This window comes from Triticum aestivum, chromosome 7D, assembly GCF_018294505.1.
Source record: "Triticum aestivum cultivar Chinese Spring chromosome 7D, IWGSC CS RefSeq v2.1, whole genome shotgun sequence".
Lineage (NCBI taxonomy): Eukaryota > Viridiplantae > Streptophyta > Magnoliopsida > Poales > Poaceae > Triticum > Triticum aestivum.
In genome coordinates, this window is record NC_057814.1 from 65367234 (window position 1) to 65388238 (window position 21005).

General features: G+C 40.5%; 1 protein-coding gene across 1 annotated transcript; it reads left to right on the forward strand.

Moving 5' to 3' along the window:
* The first annotated feature begins 15611 nt into the window (after window positions 1-15611).
* On the forward strand, window positions 15612-20777 carry LOC123170817 (WAT1-related protein At5g64700-like). The gene is made up of 7 exons (XM_044588563.1): window positions 15612-15820; window positions 17217-17279; window positions 18878-18994; window positions 19140-19380; window positions 20070-20228; window positions 20411-20562; window positions 20699-20777. The coding sequence occupies exons 1-7, from the start codon at window positions 15612-15614 to the stop codon at window positions 20775-20777; spliced, it is 1020 nt and encodes a 339-aa protein (XP_044444498.1).
* The last annotated feature ends 228 nt before the right edge of the window (window positions 20778-21005 follow it).

Consider the following 21005-nt stretch of genomic DNA (forward strand, 5'->3'; position numbering starts at 1 on the left):
TGATCTCCTTTCGTCATAGAGAATCTGTATGATATTATTGCATTATCAAACCAAATATACTACTCACGTGAAGCCTGTCTAAGACCATAAATGGATCTTTTTAATTTGCAAACCTTTCCTTCATTTCCTTTTTCTATAAAACTATCTGGTTGACAGATATAGATTTCCATTAAGGAAAGTTGTTTAAACATGCATTTGATGCAATTCCAGATCATAGTAAGTGGTTAAAGCACTGATGATCCGTATGGATGTAAATTTAGCTATAGGTGAAAAAAGTTTCCACAAAATCGACTCCTTCCTTTTGTGTGTTTCCCTTGGCAACCAGCCTGGCTTTGTATTTTTCCACTAGTCCAGATGCATTAAGTTTCCTTTAAAAAAATCCATTTAGACCCTATAGCCTTTCGGTTATTTGGTGGATCAACCAATTTCCAAACACCATTTTTCCTCATAGAATCTAATTCTTCCTTCATGGCATCTATCCATAAGTTGGATTTAGAACACACCACTGCATCCTTATATGTTCTAGGTTCTTCCTCTAGGATGGATACATTAGAGTGCACTTCCCTCACAAACACATATTAGTCATTCAAATGTGAAGGCAATCTAGTATTCCTCCCACTGTTCCTAGTTATACTAGTTGAGGGAGTGTCTATTTGGTTCATGCTAGTGTCAATATTTTCCTGAACCGGATGTTCATGATCAAGATCAGGTTTAGTTGGATTACTGTCTAGGGGTTCCACTAATAATTCCCCTCTAGCACATTTAGCACGGCGAGGTGTGTCCTGGTCTAAGAAAATAGCATTACCAGTTTCAACCAATTTCTTCTTCTCAGGGTCATAAAACCGGTAGCCATTTGATCTTGAATAATACCCAATAAATATTCCTGCATTGCTTTTAGGATGCAGTTTGGTGCGGAGTTGACTTTGCACCCTTATTTGTGCATTACACCCCCAAACTGCCAAATGCCGCAGTGAGGGTTTCCTCCCTTCCCACAATTCATAAGGTGTTACCTTAACTGCCTTAGATGGTGAGTGATTAAGTAAATGGACTGTTGTGTGTAAAGCTTCTCCCCAAAAAGATAATGTCAAATCAAAATAAGCCATCATTGATCTAACCATGTCCATTAAAGTCCTATTCCTTCTTTCCGCCACCCCATTTTGTTGTGGAGTATAAGGCAAGGTATAGTGGTGGACAATTCCATGCTCTTTGCAGAATTCATCAAGAATTCCTGAAGTGTACTCTCCCCCATGATCAATTCTAAGTATCTTGATGTTCCTATTTCATTGATTTTCCACTTCAACTTTATAAGTCTTAAACATCTCAAATCCCTCTGACTTGTGTTTAAGAAGATAGACATATGCAAAGCAAGAGTAGTCATCTATGAAAGTGATGAAATAAATCTTTTGGCCTCCCAATGTAGGAGTAGATAATTCTCCACAAATATCAAAATGAACTATAGCAAGCGGTTCGGTAGATCGGTTAGCCTTAGGAAAAGGGGACCTAGTCATCTTTCCTAGACACCATAATCTTCCCTCTTAAAATTTAATATTCCAGAACTAATCAATCTTTTAATTATGTTCTTGGAGATATGACCAAGCCTAGGGAACCATAAGTAAGATTCTGAGCAATTGTTTATAACACTAATATTACTCACAGTGGAATTTGGTTCCTCTCCCACTAAACAATTAGGAGAGTTATCTTCAGTAATATCATTAAGAAAATATAATCCTTCATGACCAATTTCGGAATGTGCTAATTTTGCATCCAGTAGCAATTTTACTTTCCCATCACCAAACAATGTTTTATACCCAACGGTTCTAGTTTAGACATAGAAACTAGGTTCCTTCTCATATTGGATGAATACAGGGTATCATTTAGTATTAGCTTTCCTCCATCAGGGAGTTTGAGAATGTAATTTCCTATTCCAATAAGTATGTCTGCCTTAGCTGTTGTTCCAAAGTAGACATGTCTAGTTCCTTCAGGAATAGGTTTTAAAGCCAAGAATGATTTACAATCTCTAGCTATGTGTGATGTTGCCCCTGAATCAACCACCTAACTATGCTGAAAAGTAGTACTAGTAAATAAAGCTTCAGTACAAACATAAGCATTAGGTATACCTTCAGAGGATTGGTTCCCCTTGCAGCTGTCTTGATCATTAGAATTACCCTTAGTCATTTGGCTTCTTCCTCTTGCTGCATTCAGACTTGAATTCTCCATATTCTACGCAGCTATGGTATATATATTTTTTGTCAATTTTTTGGTTTGATTGATCATTCCAGTGATCACCCTTGTACGCCTGCCATCACTTTCCTTTCTGTAGTCCCTATCTCTTTCCCTATTAATCTCCTCTTGCAAATCAGTGCCATCATTTTTCCTCTAAAAATCCTTTTATTCTTTGGTTCTTGTACTCACCAAGGTGGAAGTTCAACTGCATATGAATTCCTTTCCTTCCCTTTAGATTTCTTCCGATCTTCTTCCATAAGAAGGTGGCGCCTCAAGGTGTGCATGTTCATAGTACGCTCAGTATGGCAAAAAGAGATTGTAAATTGTTCCCATGAGTTTGTTTACTGATTTTCACGGTATCATGACCAAAACGTCCTCCTGAAAAGGGTATCCAGTTATCTTTAATTCCTCACTTAGAACAGAAAGTTTGTTCATGATACGTCTCCAACGTATCTATAATTTTTTATTGTTCCATGCTATTATATTATCTGTTTGGATGTTTAATGGGCTTTATTATGCACTTTTATATTATTTTTGGGACTAACCTATTAACCGAAGGCCCAGTGCAAATTGTTGTCTTTTTGCCTATTTCAGTGTTTCGCAGAAAAGGAATATCAAACGGAATCCAAATGGAATGAAACCTTCGGTAGAGTTATTTTTGGAACAAATGCAATCTAGGAAACTTGGAGTGGACGTCAAGGAAGCAACGAGGCAGCCACGAGGTAGGGAGGCGCGCCCCCCACCCTCGTGGGCCCCTCGTGGCTCCACCGACCTACTTCTTTCGCCTATATATACTCATATACCCTCAAAACATCCAGGAGCACCACGAAACCCTATTTCCACCGCCGCAACCTTCTGTACCTGTGAGATCCCATCTTGGGGCCTTTTCTGGCGCTCCGTCGGAGGGGGAATCGATCACGGAGGGCTTCTACATCAACACCATAGCCTCTCCGATGATGTGTGAGTAGTTTACCACAGACCTTCGGGTCCATAGTTATTAGCTAGATGGTTTCTTCTCTCTCTTTGGATCTCAATACAAAGTTCTCCTCAATTCTCTTGGAGATCTATTTGATGTAATACTTTTTGCGGTGTGTTTGTCGAGATCCGATGAATTGTGGGTTTATGATCAAGTTTATCTATGAACAATGTTTGATTCTTCTCTGAATTCTTATATGTATGATTTGATATCTTTGCAAGTCTCTTCGAATTATCAGTTTGGTTTTGCCTACTAGATTGATCTTTCTTGCAATGGGAGAAGTGCTTAGCTTTGGGTTCAATCTTGCGGTGTCCTTTCCCAGTGACAGCAGGGGCAGCAAGGCACGTATTGTATTGTTGCCATCGAGGATAAAAAGATGGGGTTTATATTATATTGCTTGAGTTTATCCCTCAACATCATGTCATCTTGCCTAATGCGTCACTCTGTTCTTATGAACTTAATACTCTAGATGCATGCTGGATAGCGGTCGATGTGTGGAGTAATAGTAGTAGATGCAGAATCGTTTCGGTCTACTTGTCGCGGACGTGATGCCTATATACATGATCATGCCTAGATATTCTCATAACTATGCGCTTTTCTATCAATTGCTCGACAGTAATTTGTTCACCCACCGTAGTTTATGCTATCTTGAGAGAAACCACTAGTGAAATCTATGGCCCCGGGTCTATTTTCCATCATATTAATCTCCCGCCAACATGCTATTTCTGTCATCGTTTATTTTGTAATCTTTACTTTCCAATCTATATCATAAAAATACCAAAAATATTTATCTTATTATCTCTATCAGATCTCACTTTTGCAAGTGGCCGTGAAGGGATTGACAACCCCTTTATCGCGTTGGTTGCAAGGTTCTTATTTGTTTGTGCAGGTACGAGGGACTTGCGTGTAGTCTCCTGCTGGATTGATACCTTGGTTCTAAAAAACTGAGGGAAATACTTACGCTAATTTGTTGCATCACCCTTTCCTCTTCAATGGAAAACCCACGCATGCTCAAGAGGTCGCAAGAATGATTTCTGGCGCCGTTGCCGGGGAGATTTACGCACAAGTCAAGACATACCAAGTACCCATCACAAACTCTTATCCCTCGCATTACATTATTTTCCATTTGCCTGTCGTTTTCCTCTCCCCCACTTCACCTTTGCCGTTTTATTCGCCTTTTTTCCATTCGTCTCTTTTCGCTTGCTTCTTGTGTGCTTGTGTGTTGGATTATTTGCCCTGATGGCTTTACCTAAAAACATTGATCCTCACCTTAGAAGGTTGGAAGAAATTGAAAACAACATTAGAAGCTTTATGACTTTGCAATTTGAGCATAATAATTTCTTCAGAAACGAGCTTAAGGAACAAAAAAGTTTTATGGAGTACATGAATAAAGAGCTTGATGATATGTCTAAGGAATTTTATGGATTGAAATCTCAGTTTGCCCATCTTGAAAATTTAGTAGGCCAAATTTCGGATAAGCAAGCCACCTTAGTTAATAAGATGTCCGCCAAGCCGGAAGAGCTAGAGGGTAATAATAGTGATGAAAATCTAAAAGTGATTGATGTGTCTCCTATTAAATCTTTGTTTTGCAATATGGATCTTGACAAAGATGGGACTGGAGATGAGTCAACTTTAGTTAAAAGGCGTCCCAATGATTCGGAGTTTTGAGATCTTGATGCAAAACTTTGTAAAAGTGAGATTGAAGAGGTCAAAACTTTACATAGCAATGAACCCACTATTTTGGATTTCAAGGAATTTAATTATGATAATTGTTCTTTGATAGATTGCATTTCCTTGTTGCAATCCGTGTTAAATTCTCCTCATGCTTATGATCAAAATAAAGCTTTTACTAAACATATCGTCGATGCTTTAATGCAATCTTATGAAGAAAATCTTGAATTAGAAGTCTCTATCCCTAGAAAACTTTATGATGAGTGGGAACCTACTATTAAAATTAAGATTAAAAATCATGAATGCTATGCTTTGTGTCATTTGGGTGCTAGTGTTTCCACGATTCCAAAAACTTTGTGTGATGTGTTAGGTTTCCGTGAATTTGATGATTGTTCTTTAAACTTGCATCTTGCGGATTCCACCATTTAGAAACCTATGGGAAGGATTAATGATGTTCTTATTGTTGCAAATAGGAATTATGTGCCCGTAGATTTCATTGTTCTTGATATAGATTGCAATCATATATGTCCTATTATTCTTGGTAGACCTTTCCTTAGAACGATTGCTGCAATTATTGATATGAAAGAAGGAAATATTAGATTCCAATTTCCGTTAAGGAAAGGCATGGAACACTTTCCTAGTAAGAAAATTAAATTACCTTATGAATCTATTATGAGAGCCACTTATGGATTGCATACCAAAGATGACAATACCTAGATCTATCCTTGTTTTTATGCCTAGCTAGGGGCATTAAACGATAGCGCTTGTTGGGAGGCAACCCAATTTTATTTTTTTATTTTTTTCCTTGCTTTTTGTTCCTGTTTAGTAATAAATAATTCATCTAGCCTCTGATTAAATGTGGTTTTATGTTTTAATTAGTGTTTGTGCCAAGTAGAACCAATAGGATCTTCTTGGGTGATAATTATTTGATCTTGCTGAAAAAGACAGAAACTTTGCGATCACGAAAATAATTGTTACAATTCACCAGAACGTGATAAATTGACAATTCTTTTTGCAATAGATCAATAAACAAATTGTCCAAGCTATCCTAGTTTGTAGGAATTTTTGGAGTTCCAGAAGTATTCGAACAAATCAAATTGATACAGACTGTTCTGTTTTTGACAGATTCTGTTTTTCGTGTGTTGTTTGCTTATTTTTAATGAATCTATGGCTAGTATCAGGGGTATGAACCATAGAGAAGTTGGAATACAGTAGGTTTAACACCAATATAAATAAAGAATGAGTTCATTACAGTACTTTATTGTGGTGGTTTGTTTTATTTCGCTAACGAAGCTCATGAGATTTTCTGTTGAGTTTTGTGTTGTGAAGTTTTCATGTCTTTGGGTAAAGATTTGATGGATTATGGAATAAGGAGTGGCAAGAGCCTAAGCTTGGGGATGCCCAAGGCACCCCAAGGTAAAATTCAAGGACACCAAAAGCCTAAGATTGGGGATGCCCCGGAAGGCATCCCCTCTTTCGTCTTCGTCCATCGGTAACTTTACTTGAGGCTATATTTTTATTCACCACATGATATGTGTTTTTCTTGGAGTGTCTTGTATGATTTGAGTCTTTTATTTTTAGTTTACCACAAGCATCCTTGTTGTAGACACCTTTTGGAGAGACACACATGAATCGGAATTTATTAGAATACTCTATGTGCTTCACTTATATCTTTTGAGCTAGATAATTTTGCTCTAGTGCTTCGCTTATATCTATTGAGAGCACGGTGGTGGTTGTATTTTATAGAAATTATTGATCTCTCATGATTCACTTATATTATTTTGAGAGTCTTATAGAACAACATGGTAATTTGCTTTGGCTATAAAATTAGTCCTAATATGATGAACATCCAAGATGGGTATAATAAAAACTATCATATAAAGTGCATTGAATACTATGAGAAGTTTGATTCGTTATGATTGTTTTGAGATATGAAGATGGTGATATTAGAGTCATGCTAGTTGAGTAGTTGTGAATTTGAGAAATACTTGTTCTAAAGTTTGTGATTCCCGTAGCATGCACGTATGGTGAACCGTTATGTGATGAAGTCGGAGCATGATTTATTTATTGATTGTCTTCCTTATGAGTGGTGGTCGGGGACGAGCGATGGTCTTTCCCTACCAATCTATCCCCCTAGGAGCATGCGCGTAGTACTTCATTTCGATAACTAATAGATTTTTGCAATAAGTATGTGAGTTCTTTATGACTAATGTTGAGTCCATGGATTATACGCACTCTCACCCTTCCACCATTGCTAGCTTCTCTAATACCGCGCACCTTTCGCCGGTATCATACACCCACCATATACCTTCCTCAAAACAGCCACCACACCAACCTATTATGACGTTTCCATAGCCATTCCGAGATATATTGCCATGCAACTTACCACCGTTCCGTTTGTTATGACACGTTTCATCATTCTCATATTGCTTTGCATGATCATGTAGTTGACATCGTATTTGTGGCAAAGCCACCTTTATAATTCTTTCATACATGTCACGCTTGATTCATTGCATATCCCGGTACACTGCCGGAAGCATTCACATAGAGTCATATTTTGTTCTAAGTATTGAGTTGTAATTTTTGAGTTGTAAGTAAATAAAAGTGTGATGATCATCATTATTAGAGCATTGTCCCAAGTGAGGAAAGGATGATGGAGACTATGATTCCCCCACAAGTCGGGATGAGACTCCGGACGAAAAGAAAAAAAAAGAAAAGAAAAAAAAGAGGCCATAAAAAAGAAGAGAAATAGGCCCAAATAAAAAAAGGATGAGAGAAAAAGAGAGAAGGGACAATGTTACCATCCTTTTACCACACTTGTGCTTCAAAGTAGCACCGTGATCTTCATGATAGAGAGTCTCCTATGTTGTCACTTTTATTTACTAGTGGGAATTTTACATTATAGAACTTGGCTAGTATACTCCAATGATGGGCTTCCTCAAAATGTCCTAGGTCTTCGTGAGCAAGCGAGTTGGATGCACACCCACTTAGTTTCTTTTGTTGAACTTTCATACACTTATAGCTCTAGTGCATCCATTGCATGGCAATCCCTACTCACTCACATTGATATCTATTGATGGGCATCTCCATAGCCCATTGATACGCCTAGTTGATGTGAGACTATCTTCTCCTTTTTGTCTTCCCCACAACCACCATTTTATTTCACACATAGTGCTATGTCCATGGCTCACTCTCATGTATTGCGTGAAGATTGAAAAAGTTTGAGAACATCAAAAGTATGAAACAATTGCCTGGCTTGTCATCGGGGTTCTGCATGATTTAAATATTTTGTGTGATGAAGATAGAGCATAGCCAGACTATATGATTTTGTAGGGATAACTTTCTTTGGCCATGTTATTTTGAGAAGACATGATTGCTTTGTTAGTATGCTTGAAGTATTATTATTTTTATGTCAATATTAAACTTTTATCTTGAATCTTTCGGGTCTGAACATTCATGCCACAATAAAGAAAATTACATTGAGAATTATGTTAGGTAGCATTCCACATCAAAAATTCTGTTTTTATCATTTACCTACTCGAGGACGAGCAGGAATTAAGCTTGAGGATGCTTGATACGTATCTATAATTTTTTATTGTTCCATGCTATTATATTATCTGTTTTGGATGTTTAATGGGCTTTATTATGCACTTTTATATTATTTTTGGAACTAACCTATTAACCGAAGGCCCAGTGCAAATTGTTGTTTTTATGCCTATTTCAGTGTTTCGCAGAAAATGAATATCAAATGAAATCCAAACGGAATGAAACATTCGGGAGAGTTATTTTTGGAACAAACGCAATCCAGGAGACTTGGAGTGGACGCCAAGGAAGCTACGAGGCGGTCACGAGGTAGGGAGGCACGCCAAGGGGGTAGGCGCACCCCCACCCTCGTGGGCCCCTCGTGGCTCCACCAACCTACTTCTTTCGCCTATATATACTCATATACCCGGAAAACATCCAGGAGCACCACGAAACCCTATTTCCGCCGCCGCAACCATATGTACCTGTGAGATCCCATCTTGGGGCCTTTACCGGCGCTCCGCCGGAGGGGGAATCGATCACGGAGGGCTTCTACATCAACACCATAGCCTCTCCGATGATGTGTGAGTAGTTTACCACAGACCTTCGGGTCCATAGTTATTAGCTAGATGGCTTCTTCTCTCTCTTTGGATCTCAATACAAAGTTCTCCTCGATTCTCTAGGAGATCTATTCGATGTAATACTTTTTGCGGTGTGTTTGTCAAGATCCGATGAATTATGGGTTTATGATCAAGTTTATCTATGAACAATATTTGATTCTTCTCTGAATTCTTATATGTATGATTTGATATCTTTGCAAGTCTCTTCAAAATATTAGTTTGGTTTGGCCTACTAGATTGATCTTTCTTGCAATGGGAGAAGTGCTTAGCTTTGGGTTCAATCTTGCGGTGTCCTTTCCCAGTGACAGCAGGGGCAGCAAGGCACGTATTGTATTGTTGCCATCGAGGATAAAAAGATGGGGTTTATATCATATTGCTTGAGTTTATCCCTCTACATCATGTCATCTTGCCTAATGTGTTACTCTGTTCTTATGAACTTAATACTCTAGATGCATGCTAGATAGCGGTCGATGTGTGGAGTAATAGTAGTAGATGCAGAATCGTTTCGGTCTACTTGTCGCGGACGTGATGCCTATATACATGATCATGCCTAGATATTCTCATAACTATGCGCTTTTCTATCAATTGCTCGACAGTAATTTGTTCACCCACCGTAGTTTATGCTATCTTGAGAGAAGCCACTAGTGAAACCTATGGCCCCCGGGTCTATTTTCCATCATATTAATCTCCCGCCAACGTGCTATTTCTGTCACCGTTTATTTTGCAATCTTTACTTTCCAATCTATATCATAAAAATACCAAAAATATTTATCTTATTATCTCTATCAGATCTCACTTTTGCAAGTGGCCGTGAAGGGATTGGCAACCCCTTTATCGCGTTGGTTGCAAGGTTCTTATTTGTTTGTGCATGTACGAGGGACTTGCGTGTAGTCTCCTGCTGGATTGATACCTTGGTTCTCAAAAACTGATGGAAATACTTACGCTACTTTGCTGCATCACCCTTTCCTCTTCAAGGGAAAACCAACGCATGCTCAAGAGGTAGCAGTTCATATGTTCATTCACAAAGCTACCGTCAGACATCTTTGAAGTAAAAAATCTATCGACTAAGCTAAGCACTTTAATAAGTGAGACCTCATCAAAATCCTCCTCCAACCTTCTCATTATTTTTAAGTTTTTTCTCTGACTCATATTCTCCGGCTAAAGAATCAGATTGATCTAAGAATAAAAACTCTAGCTTTCTTATTATCTTGTGTCTAGTCCTTCATCTCTTGTGCAAAATTTTCCTTTTCCTCATACGAAGCGTCATCAGCAGGTTCATTAGGTTCAGCAGTAGCAATCACATAATAAATATTTTCAGCCGTGAGTAAAAAATTGATCTACCTTTTCCAAACAGTGAAATTGGATCCATCCAACTTGTAGTTCCTTAGTAGCTCGGCAAATATGCTATTGGACGCCATTGCCAGGTAAGAGATTAGTTACCGAGTTCCTGTGTTGAGAAGTTGTCCTTGGCTTGGTCCGATGGCAACAGGCAAATAGCAACAGGGAAGCAACAAAGATTTTTGAGCAGCCAGCTAGAGCGGAGGGTGAGGCTTGTTCCGCGACATAATCGCATGGAAGTGGATCATAGGCAGAGCACGAGCGTGTCAGACGACGTTCCCCGTGACTACCAGCCTGGAAGTCGGAGAGGGGCATTATTGTCGGGTTGTGGCGAATGGCGGCTTGGGGATGACGGACGGCGGAGCGAGAGGAGCAGTGCCCAGCGCTGCAGCAAGACATCAGGGCATGACTGTCGGGGGATGCTGGTGGATGCCGGTGGATCGATCTGGGAGCGACAGCTTGGGCGAATTCGGTGCACGGAGGCGGCGAGTGGATTGATGTTGGATCTATCGGGTTGGATTAGTCCACCACCAAGGTTGACGTCTACTACTTTGACTAGCACAAGGCTTCTTCTTTCGAGTTGGATACGAAGATATGCATCAGATTAGAATCGAGATCAAAGACAGAAAGCTCTGATACCAATGTTAAAGTTACACCCTACCCTCTGTTCCTCACTCTAATCCGTGGTGCCGCTCACAATGGTATTGAGGCCAGAGAGTAGAGACCAATATATATAGAATAATTTCGGTTTAGTTTAAACTGTATACAGATATGTTTACAGATAAACAATCTATTTAAACAAAGACTCCAGATTAGCACAACCAACCACGATCATTAGTAATCAAGTAGGAGTCTCAAATTAATCTGTAATAAGGTCTTTTCACGCATGTGTGAGTCATGCACCGGATTTGAATAAATTCTAATTCAAAACCACAGGCTTTAAAACAATCCACACACTAGTACAAAACAGGGCTTTGGTCACAGGGCAGTATTCACATTAGTCCGGGTTCAGTCACGAACCGGGACTAATGTGAGCATTCGTCCCGGTTCGTGCGGCTAAGGCATTAGTCCCGGTTCACCTGGGCCCTTTAGTCCCGGTTGGTGCCACGAACCGGGACTAAAGGGTGCGATGCCCATTAGTCCCAGTTGGTGGCACCAACCGGGACTAAAGGTTAGACCTTTAGTCCCGGTTGGTGCCACCAACCGGTACTAATGGTCTTTGAGGCATTAGTATCGGTTCATGGCACGAACCGGTACTAAAGGTCCCACTTTCAAACTCTACCCCCCCCCCCGGACCGCCTTTTCAGTTTTAGAAAAAACAAAAGAAAATGATGGAAATGTCAAAAAAATAAAATAAAATAAGTTTCCCATGTGATATGTGGTCTAGTTGTTGGGAAAATTAACAAATATGAATTTTGACTTTATTTGCAAGATCTCTCTGCATTTGTAAAATGGGCATAACTTTTGCATACGAACTCGGATGAAAAAGTTTTTTATATGAAAAATCATCTACTCGAAAAGTTACATCCGAATTTAACTGGGGGAACCCCGTTAAACATTTTCAAAATCCTCAAAAACCTAACAGAAAAAAGTTACAGGGCTTTTAAGATCTAGACTGGAAAAAATCGAAAAAAAATTCAAACTGTGGTCAAACAATGGTCAAACTAATTATTCTAGAATATTAGTGTTACTAAATAATTATTTCAGTTATTTTGAATTTTGGTCAAATCTGGTCAAACTGTGGTCAAACAATGGTCAAACTAATTATTCAAGAAATATTAGTGTTACTAAATAATTATTGTTTTTAAAACAATAGTTTCAAACTCAAACAGTGAAATGTGTCACTTCATGCTCAAGCAAAATTCCTGAGGGTTAATAGGATTGACACCTTACTATTGTCAGGAAAACAACAAGTGCAGACTTGGAAACGAGGGAGAATAGAACCCGGAAGTTAAGCGTGCTCAGGCTGGGGGAGTGGGAGGATGGGTGACCGTTCGGGAAGTTAGATGATTTGGAATGATGAGGGTGATTAGAGATTAGAGGATAAATTGAGCAGTGATGAGGGGTGGTGATTAAAGATTAGAGGTTAAAAAAATTCAGAAATTTGAAAACCAAAAAATTCAAAAAAAATTCAAAAAAAAAAATTCATAAAATTTCCTTTAGTCCCAGTTGGTGTTACCAACCGGGACTAAAGGTGGAGCTCCACGTGGCCGCGGCCTTTAGTCCCGGTTCGTGTAAGAACCGGGACTAAAGGGGAGAGGCATTAGTAACGACCCTTTAGTCCCGGTTCAAAAACCGGGACTAAAGGGCCTTACCAACCGGGACAAAAGCCCCTTTTTCTACTAGTGATATTGCCAAATTATGGACAACCTGATCATTCCATCATGTTGTGCCCGGGTTGTATAAACAAAGCTTAATTTCTAGTACACATGTACTGTACTTCCAACATGAAGTACCGGCTTCCGGACTAATCACCGTTCAAGTTTCCATGTACATCATACATGTATATGATGCTTTCAATTCCACATAAACAATTCCCATGAGATAAACATAGCAGTAAAATAAATGTTGTAAGCACAAACACATTTACTGAATATTCCAACATGTAGTGGGACATTTCTCGCTGGAGCCCCCTCCTTTAAAACCAGATGACACCCACCTCACATTCTCCGTGCGTTGCAAAAGGATGCTTTTTTTATCATATTTACAATATAGCAGAGTGGTGTAAACTAACACATACCATTGTCATAAAACAACAAACAACAATATAGATCTTTCTCAAATGTCCATTTAACTTTACAAATGCACACAGTAAAATGTCATCTTTTCTAGGGTTTATAATTGTGTCGCAACATGTGCCAATATTTTTTCTCCCATTTATCATATCTCGCATCTATTTAGAGTTTGTAGCGCCTTCAGTTCAACATGTCATGTCAATGTCATGATGAAACACATCATATGCCCCTTGAATTCTTAAACTGATGAAACAAAAAAATCATACACACAACGCCGTGGGAGGCGAGTGGCAACCTACACATATTCCTAGCCACCAATAGGCTCCATCTCCAACCCAAACACCGTTCATTGCTACAAGGGATACTTGTCGTTCTTCTCTTCCTCGTCCTCACATCTTCTACTCCTAGTCTCTTGGTCAACCCATTTCGTTGTGGCCAACCAGCACCACGTCAACATTAATGTGTTCATCAGAGAAGCCTCATCTTTTTCTTCCTCCTTCCTTGCCAGCTTTAGTTTTAGTTCCTACTTATTTCCTAGAATAATCTTCTTTTCTTTTTTGGTTCATTTTCTGGAACACACTTTCCTTCTCCAACACCATGGACCACTTGACCCATTTAGTTATTTTTTATTCTTATTCTTGGAACACTCTTATTTTCTACAATAGCATGAACAACTTGGCCATGTCGTATTGTCCTGGCCAGCAAATGTTTCGGCAACCTTTGGCCTGTGGACATCCTATAGAGCATGGTCGTCATCCATTGTGGTGAACGCTTGATCACCCAAGTCGCAAGTGCATAGTGGTTGTTCTCCATATTGGCAACCGGTGCATGGCCATGTCGCAGAGAGCCTTTTGCTGTTCTTGCCCGCGAGCACTTTCAAAATGATTTGGCATGATTAACTATCTGCTTAATTGTTTAATTAATTACACAAATAATTAACTTCCTACTCCCTCCATTTTTATTTACTCCGCGTATTAGCTTTGGTCAAGTTTTGTAAACTTTGACAAAGTTTATAAACAAAAATATTAACCTATACAATAACAAATCAACACCATTAGATTTATTATTGAATGTACTTCCACACCATATAGATTTGTTATGTTAAATGTTTATATTGTTTTCTACAAACTTGGTCAAACTTTACGAAGTTTGACTTCTTTCAACTCTAATATGCAGAGTAAATAAAAAACGGAGGGGGTACCTAATTCTCTGCATGCCTAATTAACTGTCAACCAAATCAATTAATTATCTGCTTAATTGAGAAAAAAATCACAACATCCAATTATCTATAGGCACAATTATCTGTCTGCCCAATTAAATAATTGCACTAATGACTCAGTTTCCAAACTGATTTGGTGTGAAAAAAATCATATTCAAATGGACCTAATCAATTGCATATGTAATTAACTAAGGTAATTAATTGAATTAATGATTTGATTTCCAAATTGATTCAACATTCGATCCAAATTATTTTCGCATGAATGGCTTCTACGAATGACAACTACGTAAATATTCCCTTTGATAATAAAGATATTACAAACCCCTCTTCCAGTGGATTCATTTTTGCAAAGCCTATCGAGTATTGTAGTACACAATTACTTACTGAGTTTCTTGACATTTACATGGACACACTTGATTTGAGAATGTAGCCCGTCTGGCTCTCTGTATGGTTAATAAGAAATATAATATGACTGCTTCCACAAGCGCATGTACGTGGCAGTTCGACGACCCGCCTGCCACCACGGAGGTTGGAGTGTGCAAGGAAGAAAAAAACAGCATGGAGGGGTGGTGGTGGTGGGAGGTGAAGACGAAAATAAACCATGCAGGCAAAAATAAACTGTGTGCACCAGCCTATCAACTCCCTTTAATAGTAGAGATATATGTGATTTGGTAATATAAAAAATATGTGATTTGGTAAGATAAAAAAAGATATTTTATTTTTGTTGTATTAGGAAAGTTGCTATTGTCATTTAAAAGTAAAGATAATGATAATAATAAATGACAGCACATTGAAGAATATTTGTACTTGTTTTAGAAGGTTATAAAAAAATTGTATTTCTGTCTTTTAGGAAGGTGATCTCTCATATATGGTGTGATTTCTAATTCTTAATTACCTATTACTTACGTGATTGAATTGAATCAACACTTTCCAAACCAAGAACTAAACAAGATCTCAACCTTTAATGGGATTTGGTTTGTTAATGGGAGCGAGAAAAATCCAATGGGAGGGGTGGTGGGAGGTGAGGGAAAAATAAACAGTGGGAGATGGTGATGGAAGGCGAGGCAAAAATATACAAGTGACAGGGGTGGTGGGAGTCGAGGCGAAAATAAACTAGTGAGGAGAGCCCACCAACTCCCCCTTTATATGAGTAGAGATCTGCGTGCTCGGTCACAAGTTTTAACTTCATCCCAAATGCATGCCCCTTTGGCTAGCTAGCTCCTAGCAAGCTAGGATAGTGCGCCCTCTCAGTCGGAGATCGAGACGGCAGTCGGCAGCAAGAGCCTGCAACTATCGTCGCGTGACCGATGGACATCAAGGCAGCAGAGACGAAGAAGGCGGTGGGCTGGGAGTGGAAGGCTCCTGCGTCGATGGTGCTGGTGCAGTTGTTCATCACGGGGATGATCCTGCTGTCCAAGGTGTCCATCGGTGGTGGCATGTTCATCTTCGCCCTCCTCGCCTACCGCAGTCTCTTCGGCGCCGCCTTCATCCTCCCATTGGCGCTCATCTTCGAAAGGTAAGAGTATGCACGATGTGTGCGGCATGCAGGCATGCTTATCTAATTACTCTCAACTACCATAACCTTTCAATTCTTCCAACTTTAAAAACTCACTCGGGCCCTTCAAAATTCTCCTCTCGCACACCGGTTCCCCTCGCTCCCAACCCTATCTGCCACCCAAGGTCCTCTTCTCCACGCCGTTGTCCCGACATCCCTTCTCTCTCCCGTTCCGCAGCATCGTTGATGGCAAGACAAGTAGGGACCTGCCCCTTTCGTTTCGCTTAGGTTTAGGTTCCCTGGTAGCATTGGCAAGGTGCCGCTGGCAATGAAAAGTTGTAATAATGACTCTTCAGTCTCTCCCTACCTCGACAATGTTTGGTCCAGTGCCGATAAAGGACATGTGAGGGTAGGTGTTTCCAGTTCTATTCGTTCTCTTCCGATCTTGACATTTGGAAGAAATTGGCCGGCTCTTTGTGCAGCGACTTCGACCACCTCTTTCGGTTTGTTCTGCCATATGGTCTGGTTTCCGCAACCTTCTGTATTAATGGTGAAGGATTCGAAACCCGTGTAGCGCGGAGTGATGCCCCAACGGATGTTACTTCAGTGGTGATTAGAGATCTTGTTTCTGGGGCGAGTCACTATTGTGGTACATCGAGTCTTCTTTCTTGGTTGTCGGCTTAGTGCAATTTGCATGCTTCAGCGGGGGTGTACAATCTAAGGAAGAAGATAGGTAGTATGGTTTTCAAAATTTTTTTTATGTTTATCGTCTTGTTTCTTGTTATCTTTCTATTGTACAGATTATTGTTTTCTTGATAATTATCGGGTGTCATTTCTAAAAAGAAATTGCAACTATGTAAGTGAACAAAAAACAGTTCGTCAAGCTTTATATACATTTGCACTGAGGAAATGGTATTGACAGTTAGAATATTATCCAAGAAGTCTCTAATATTGCAGGGGAGTCTGTAGTCATTTTGTCCGTTTCGCATGACTAAAAACCGTTCCAGTTATCTCTTGTCCAATATTTACCTCCTCCATAGCAGCATACAATAATTAGCCAAGTATTACTTTATGAAAATAATCATGAGGGTAGGACGGGAGGATCATTTTAATTATGTATAATATCATTTTTTGGACAAGAGGATCACGGTAATTATGAAAAGTACTATCGAGTGTTGGAGTGGAGGATCATGCTAATTATGCAGAATATCGTTATTCGGACAATTTGGACGAAAGAATCATGTTAATTATGAAAAGAATCGTCGGGCATTGGACAATTGGATCACGTTAATTATGAAAAGTAGCAACGGGTGTCCGTCAGAAGATTTTCCCTTCAAAATATTTTTTGGCAGATTTACTTGCCCAACGCATTCTAATCGGCTAAACTCGAGCTATGAATTTTGCTGTGCACATGCAGGGGCAAGTGGAGGGAGATGGGTTGGCACGCCACGGGATGGATCTTCCTCAACGCCTTCATCGGGTACGCAGTCCAAACGCACTCAGTTAGTGCACATTGTGTGCACCTATACATACATGCTGACGCGCAAAAAAGTGTCATGAATTGGTTTCCCTTAAGAAAACTTCTTTATGTTGTTTTACTACCTCGTTCTATTCATGCCTTATTCAGAGGCGGATCAAGCCTGGTCCACCAGGTGTCCGAGACCCCGTCCGAAAGGCTGTTATCAACAGTAGGCTAATAGTTTAGTGTGTGATGTCGCCTATGTCCTGGTCTAGGCCACGTCAAAATTCCAAACGAACGACTATATACATTCCAGCTTCAGTGATATAATTAATTTCAGTGGCAGACAACGTGGATCTCAGTTAGAGCAACTCTAATGGGGCGACCCATTTTGTCCGTTTGGGTTATCCGAACATAAAAGTTGGCCCAACGGGGCGACCTAAACAGACGCGCGTGTTCGCCTGCTGTCCGTTTGTCATCCCTTCCGACCCAAACTGAACGCAAAAATGGGCCACAAATGGGTCCGCGCGGACAAAAGCGGGCACTCTCGTCGTCTGCTCTCGTCTGCTGCCTCCCTCTCGTGTCCGCCCCTGGACCCATGTCTCAGTGACCGAGCGAGAAAACCACCCCAGCCGCGACCCCCACCGCACCTCTGCCTCCTCCCACAGCCGTACCAGCAGCAACTCCCTGTCGGCGGCGATGCATCTCTTCTCGGGCGGCGGCGGCCGCGACCCCCACCCCACCTCCGCCTCCTCCTCCTCGTCCCGCCGCCGCCTGCTTCTTGTTCCTCATCGCCTTCCTCCGCCTAAACTTCCCCTCCTCCCGGTCCACTGTGCCGTCCCCCGCCGGCCCTCGCGCCCGCCTCACCCGCAGGCCGGCCCTCCGTCGCGACTCCGTGGCGGCAGAGGCCGCCGCGGCCGCCGTCGCCGCCAGGGACCTCTATACCGGATCCAGTTCGACGACGTGGACGGCGGCACATGGAAGCAGGGGTGGGAGGTCGCCGTCGGAGCTGGCTGTCGACTCCGCCCGCCCACCTCGATCTCGTATGCTCCCAGTGCAGGCTGTGGCGACGGAGAAACGCGGCGGCGCCGGGAGGAAATCTGCATCTTGCTTGTCTGCTTTGGGTCATCCACGAGCGGCGCGTTGAGTGCATCCGCAGACCGTGTGTGTCCGCCTCATGTCCGCTAGGCGGACGGGTGACCCAAACGGACAAAAAAGGGACAAAATCCGTGTCTGTTTGGGTCGCCTTGTTGGAGTTGCTCTTAAACCAGCACATCGCACTAGTCTTGCAGTTGCAGCTGGTCGATCTCTCGATGTCCTTTTATATATGCATATATAGATTGTCATATGTTGTCGATGTTTTATTATACTATATAATGTAATTAAATTCCGCACATGAGTTAAAAAATGGACATATTATAGTGATTAGTAAAAGGGCACAATTGTTCTGCAGGTCAACTATATATACATATATAGTACAGTGCTTGGCTGCAAAGAAAATTTGAGAGACAAAAGTAGTCACTTGCAAGCTAATACATACCTGATTAGAGGGCCAATTGTCTGAACAAAATACTGGATAACATGAACTAATTCCAGTGACCCCACGTCATGATATGTAGGTATGCAGTGCCAATGAGCCTATACTACTATGGTCTCAGTGATACAACGCCAACTTATGCTGTCATCTTTCTGAACATAATTCCGCTGGTCACATTCATTCTCTCGCTCGTCTTCAGGTACCAAATTTCTTTCATTATTCATGCATTCACAATAAACTTCAGTTTTGACGTGCTGGAACCAAGATCAACTTCTTGATAATCAACAACCCCCTTTATTTCTTATTTTCCAACACGGAATGTGATATATGCATGAACATATAAGAATGGAAACATTGCAAATCTGGAGCATAGCTGGATCAATGAAGATTGTAGCCGTTGTGCTCTCGGTTGGAGGCACAATGCTCATCAGCCTTTACAAGGGCAAGACACTGCATCTCTGGGATCCCATTCTGAAGCACCACCACGAGGGACAACAAACTACAGAGGTTGCAAGCAATCATCTAAGGGGGACAATATTCTTGGTAGGCAGCAGCATCACACTTGCTTGCTGGTACCTGATTCAGGTGACCGACCATGCAATGGCATGTCGCGGGTATCCCTCTTTTTTTTTGTTAAGTTAGTTATATTATTTAGAGTTGGACTAAGGAGACGTGTGCTCATTAGTATTCCAGCGGGTCGGTAGACATGATGAGAGGAGGGGAAAGAGGGCATCGGACAGAAATACTTGCATGCATGCATTAAGATGCTAAAGGGATGACATCATCAAGATTATTATTGGATTTAATCTTCAAAATGTTATAACTCCCTTATGTGACAAACATTTGAGACCTGCCTTCACTGTCAGCTTTGTTTTGATAAGAACTTGAAAATTAGATAATACTCCTGTATGGCTATGTTCTGAAAATATTTTTTCCTTATAAGTTAGCATCGTCCATTACTTATAAAGTTACCACCGGCACAACATTTTAAGTGTAATTAATCAACGTGAACTTTGGTTCTATATGCATTCAACATTGATCGTGCTTTTAATCGGTTGATGTAATCAGTGCACCTAGGAAATCCAGTTTTTCATGTGGGTAACTACTAGCAATGCTTTTATTTGCATGTCATGAATGAGCTGATGATGATCTTGTTGCATACAAGGAGCACTCCAACACGAGATTGGGATGATTGGAAAGTTCATTTGTATTTTTGTGTATTGTTTTTGTTAGTTGAAATTAGATAGAATTTTGTTTGTACTATATTCGTGCAGTCAAAGGTTATGAAGGTGTATCCATACAAATACTGGTCGTCTATGGTGACATGCTTTGTTGGAGGATTTCAAACCGCACTAGTTGGAATAATATTGAGTAGAGACAAGAACAAGTGGAAGCTAGGATGGGATCTGAACCTTATGACCATCTTCTACTCGGTGAGTCATTAGATCTGAAAAACACCAATAAAATACATAGTAAAATCAAAGATATATTTGAAGCTAAGAAGCTCGTAATTTCTTTGAAACTGGTTCATCGGGGTTAACAAAATCACTGGTAATTGAAAAGCCTAGATGGAAAATTATTTGCTAGGTAATCAACATGAAATTATTTGGTGTAGGGGGCACTTGCAACGGCGGGGAAATATAGCCTGAACTCATGGGTCATGGCCAAGCGAGGCCCGGCATATCCTCCAATGTTCAGCCCATTGTCTGTGGTATTCACAGTTTTGTTGGACTCCATCTTCATAGGCGACGAGATTACAGTAGGAAGGTTTGTCCCTTTCGCTTCTTCTTACTCTTCTCTCGGAGCCATCTTTCTGGTTCCAATAAAAGGTTTAATTTCTTTATAATTAATATATTTGGGACAAAAATGAATAGAATTGTTCCTCTTTCTTCTATAATTGCAGCCTGTTCGGCACAATAGTGGTAATTGTTGGGCTCTACATTTTCCTATCAGCAAAATCAAAAGAAGTACGGGACAAGTAGAGCTCATCGGCGGCAAGCAAAGATCTTGTATCCGTAGAAGCCGCCAAATTGTACTTGCATACATGAATATTATGATTTTATTTATTATGGTAGAGAGAGGATGACATGTTTCTACAATTTCCTATCGAGAAAATCAAAAGAAGTGCCGGACAAGTAGACATCATCAATAGCAAGCAAAGTTCTTGTAGCTGCGTAAGATACAAATTGTAATTGTATGCAAGAATATTA

Coding starts and splice junctions, on each gene's coding strand:
- LOC123170817 (XM_044588563.1), top strand. CDS start 15,612: ATGGACATCAAGGCAGCAGAGACGAAGAAGGCGGTGGGCTGGGAGTGG. Junction 18,995..19,139: donor ATTCTCTCGCTCGTCTTCAG/GTACCAAATTTC, acceptor TGAACATATAAG/AATGGAAACATTGCAAATCT. Junction 20,229..20,410: donor TTATGACCATCTTCTACTCG/GTGAGTCATTAG, acceptor TATTTGGTGTAG/GGGGCACTTGCAACGGCGGG.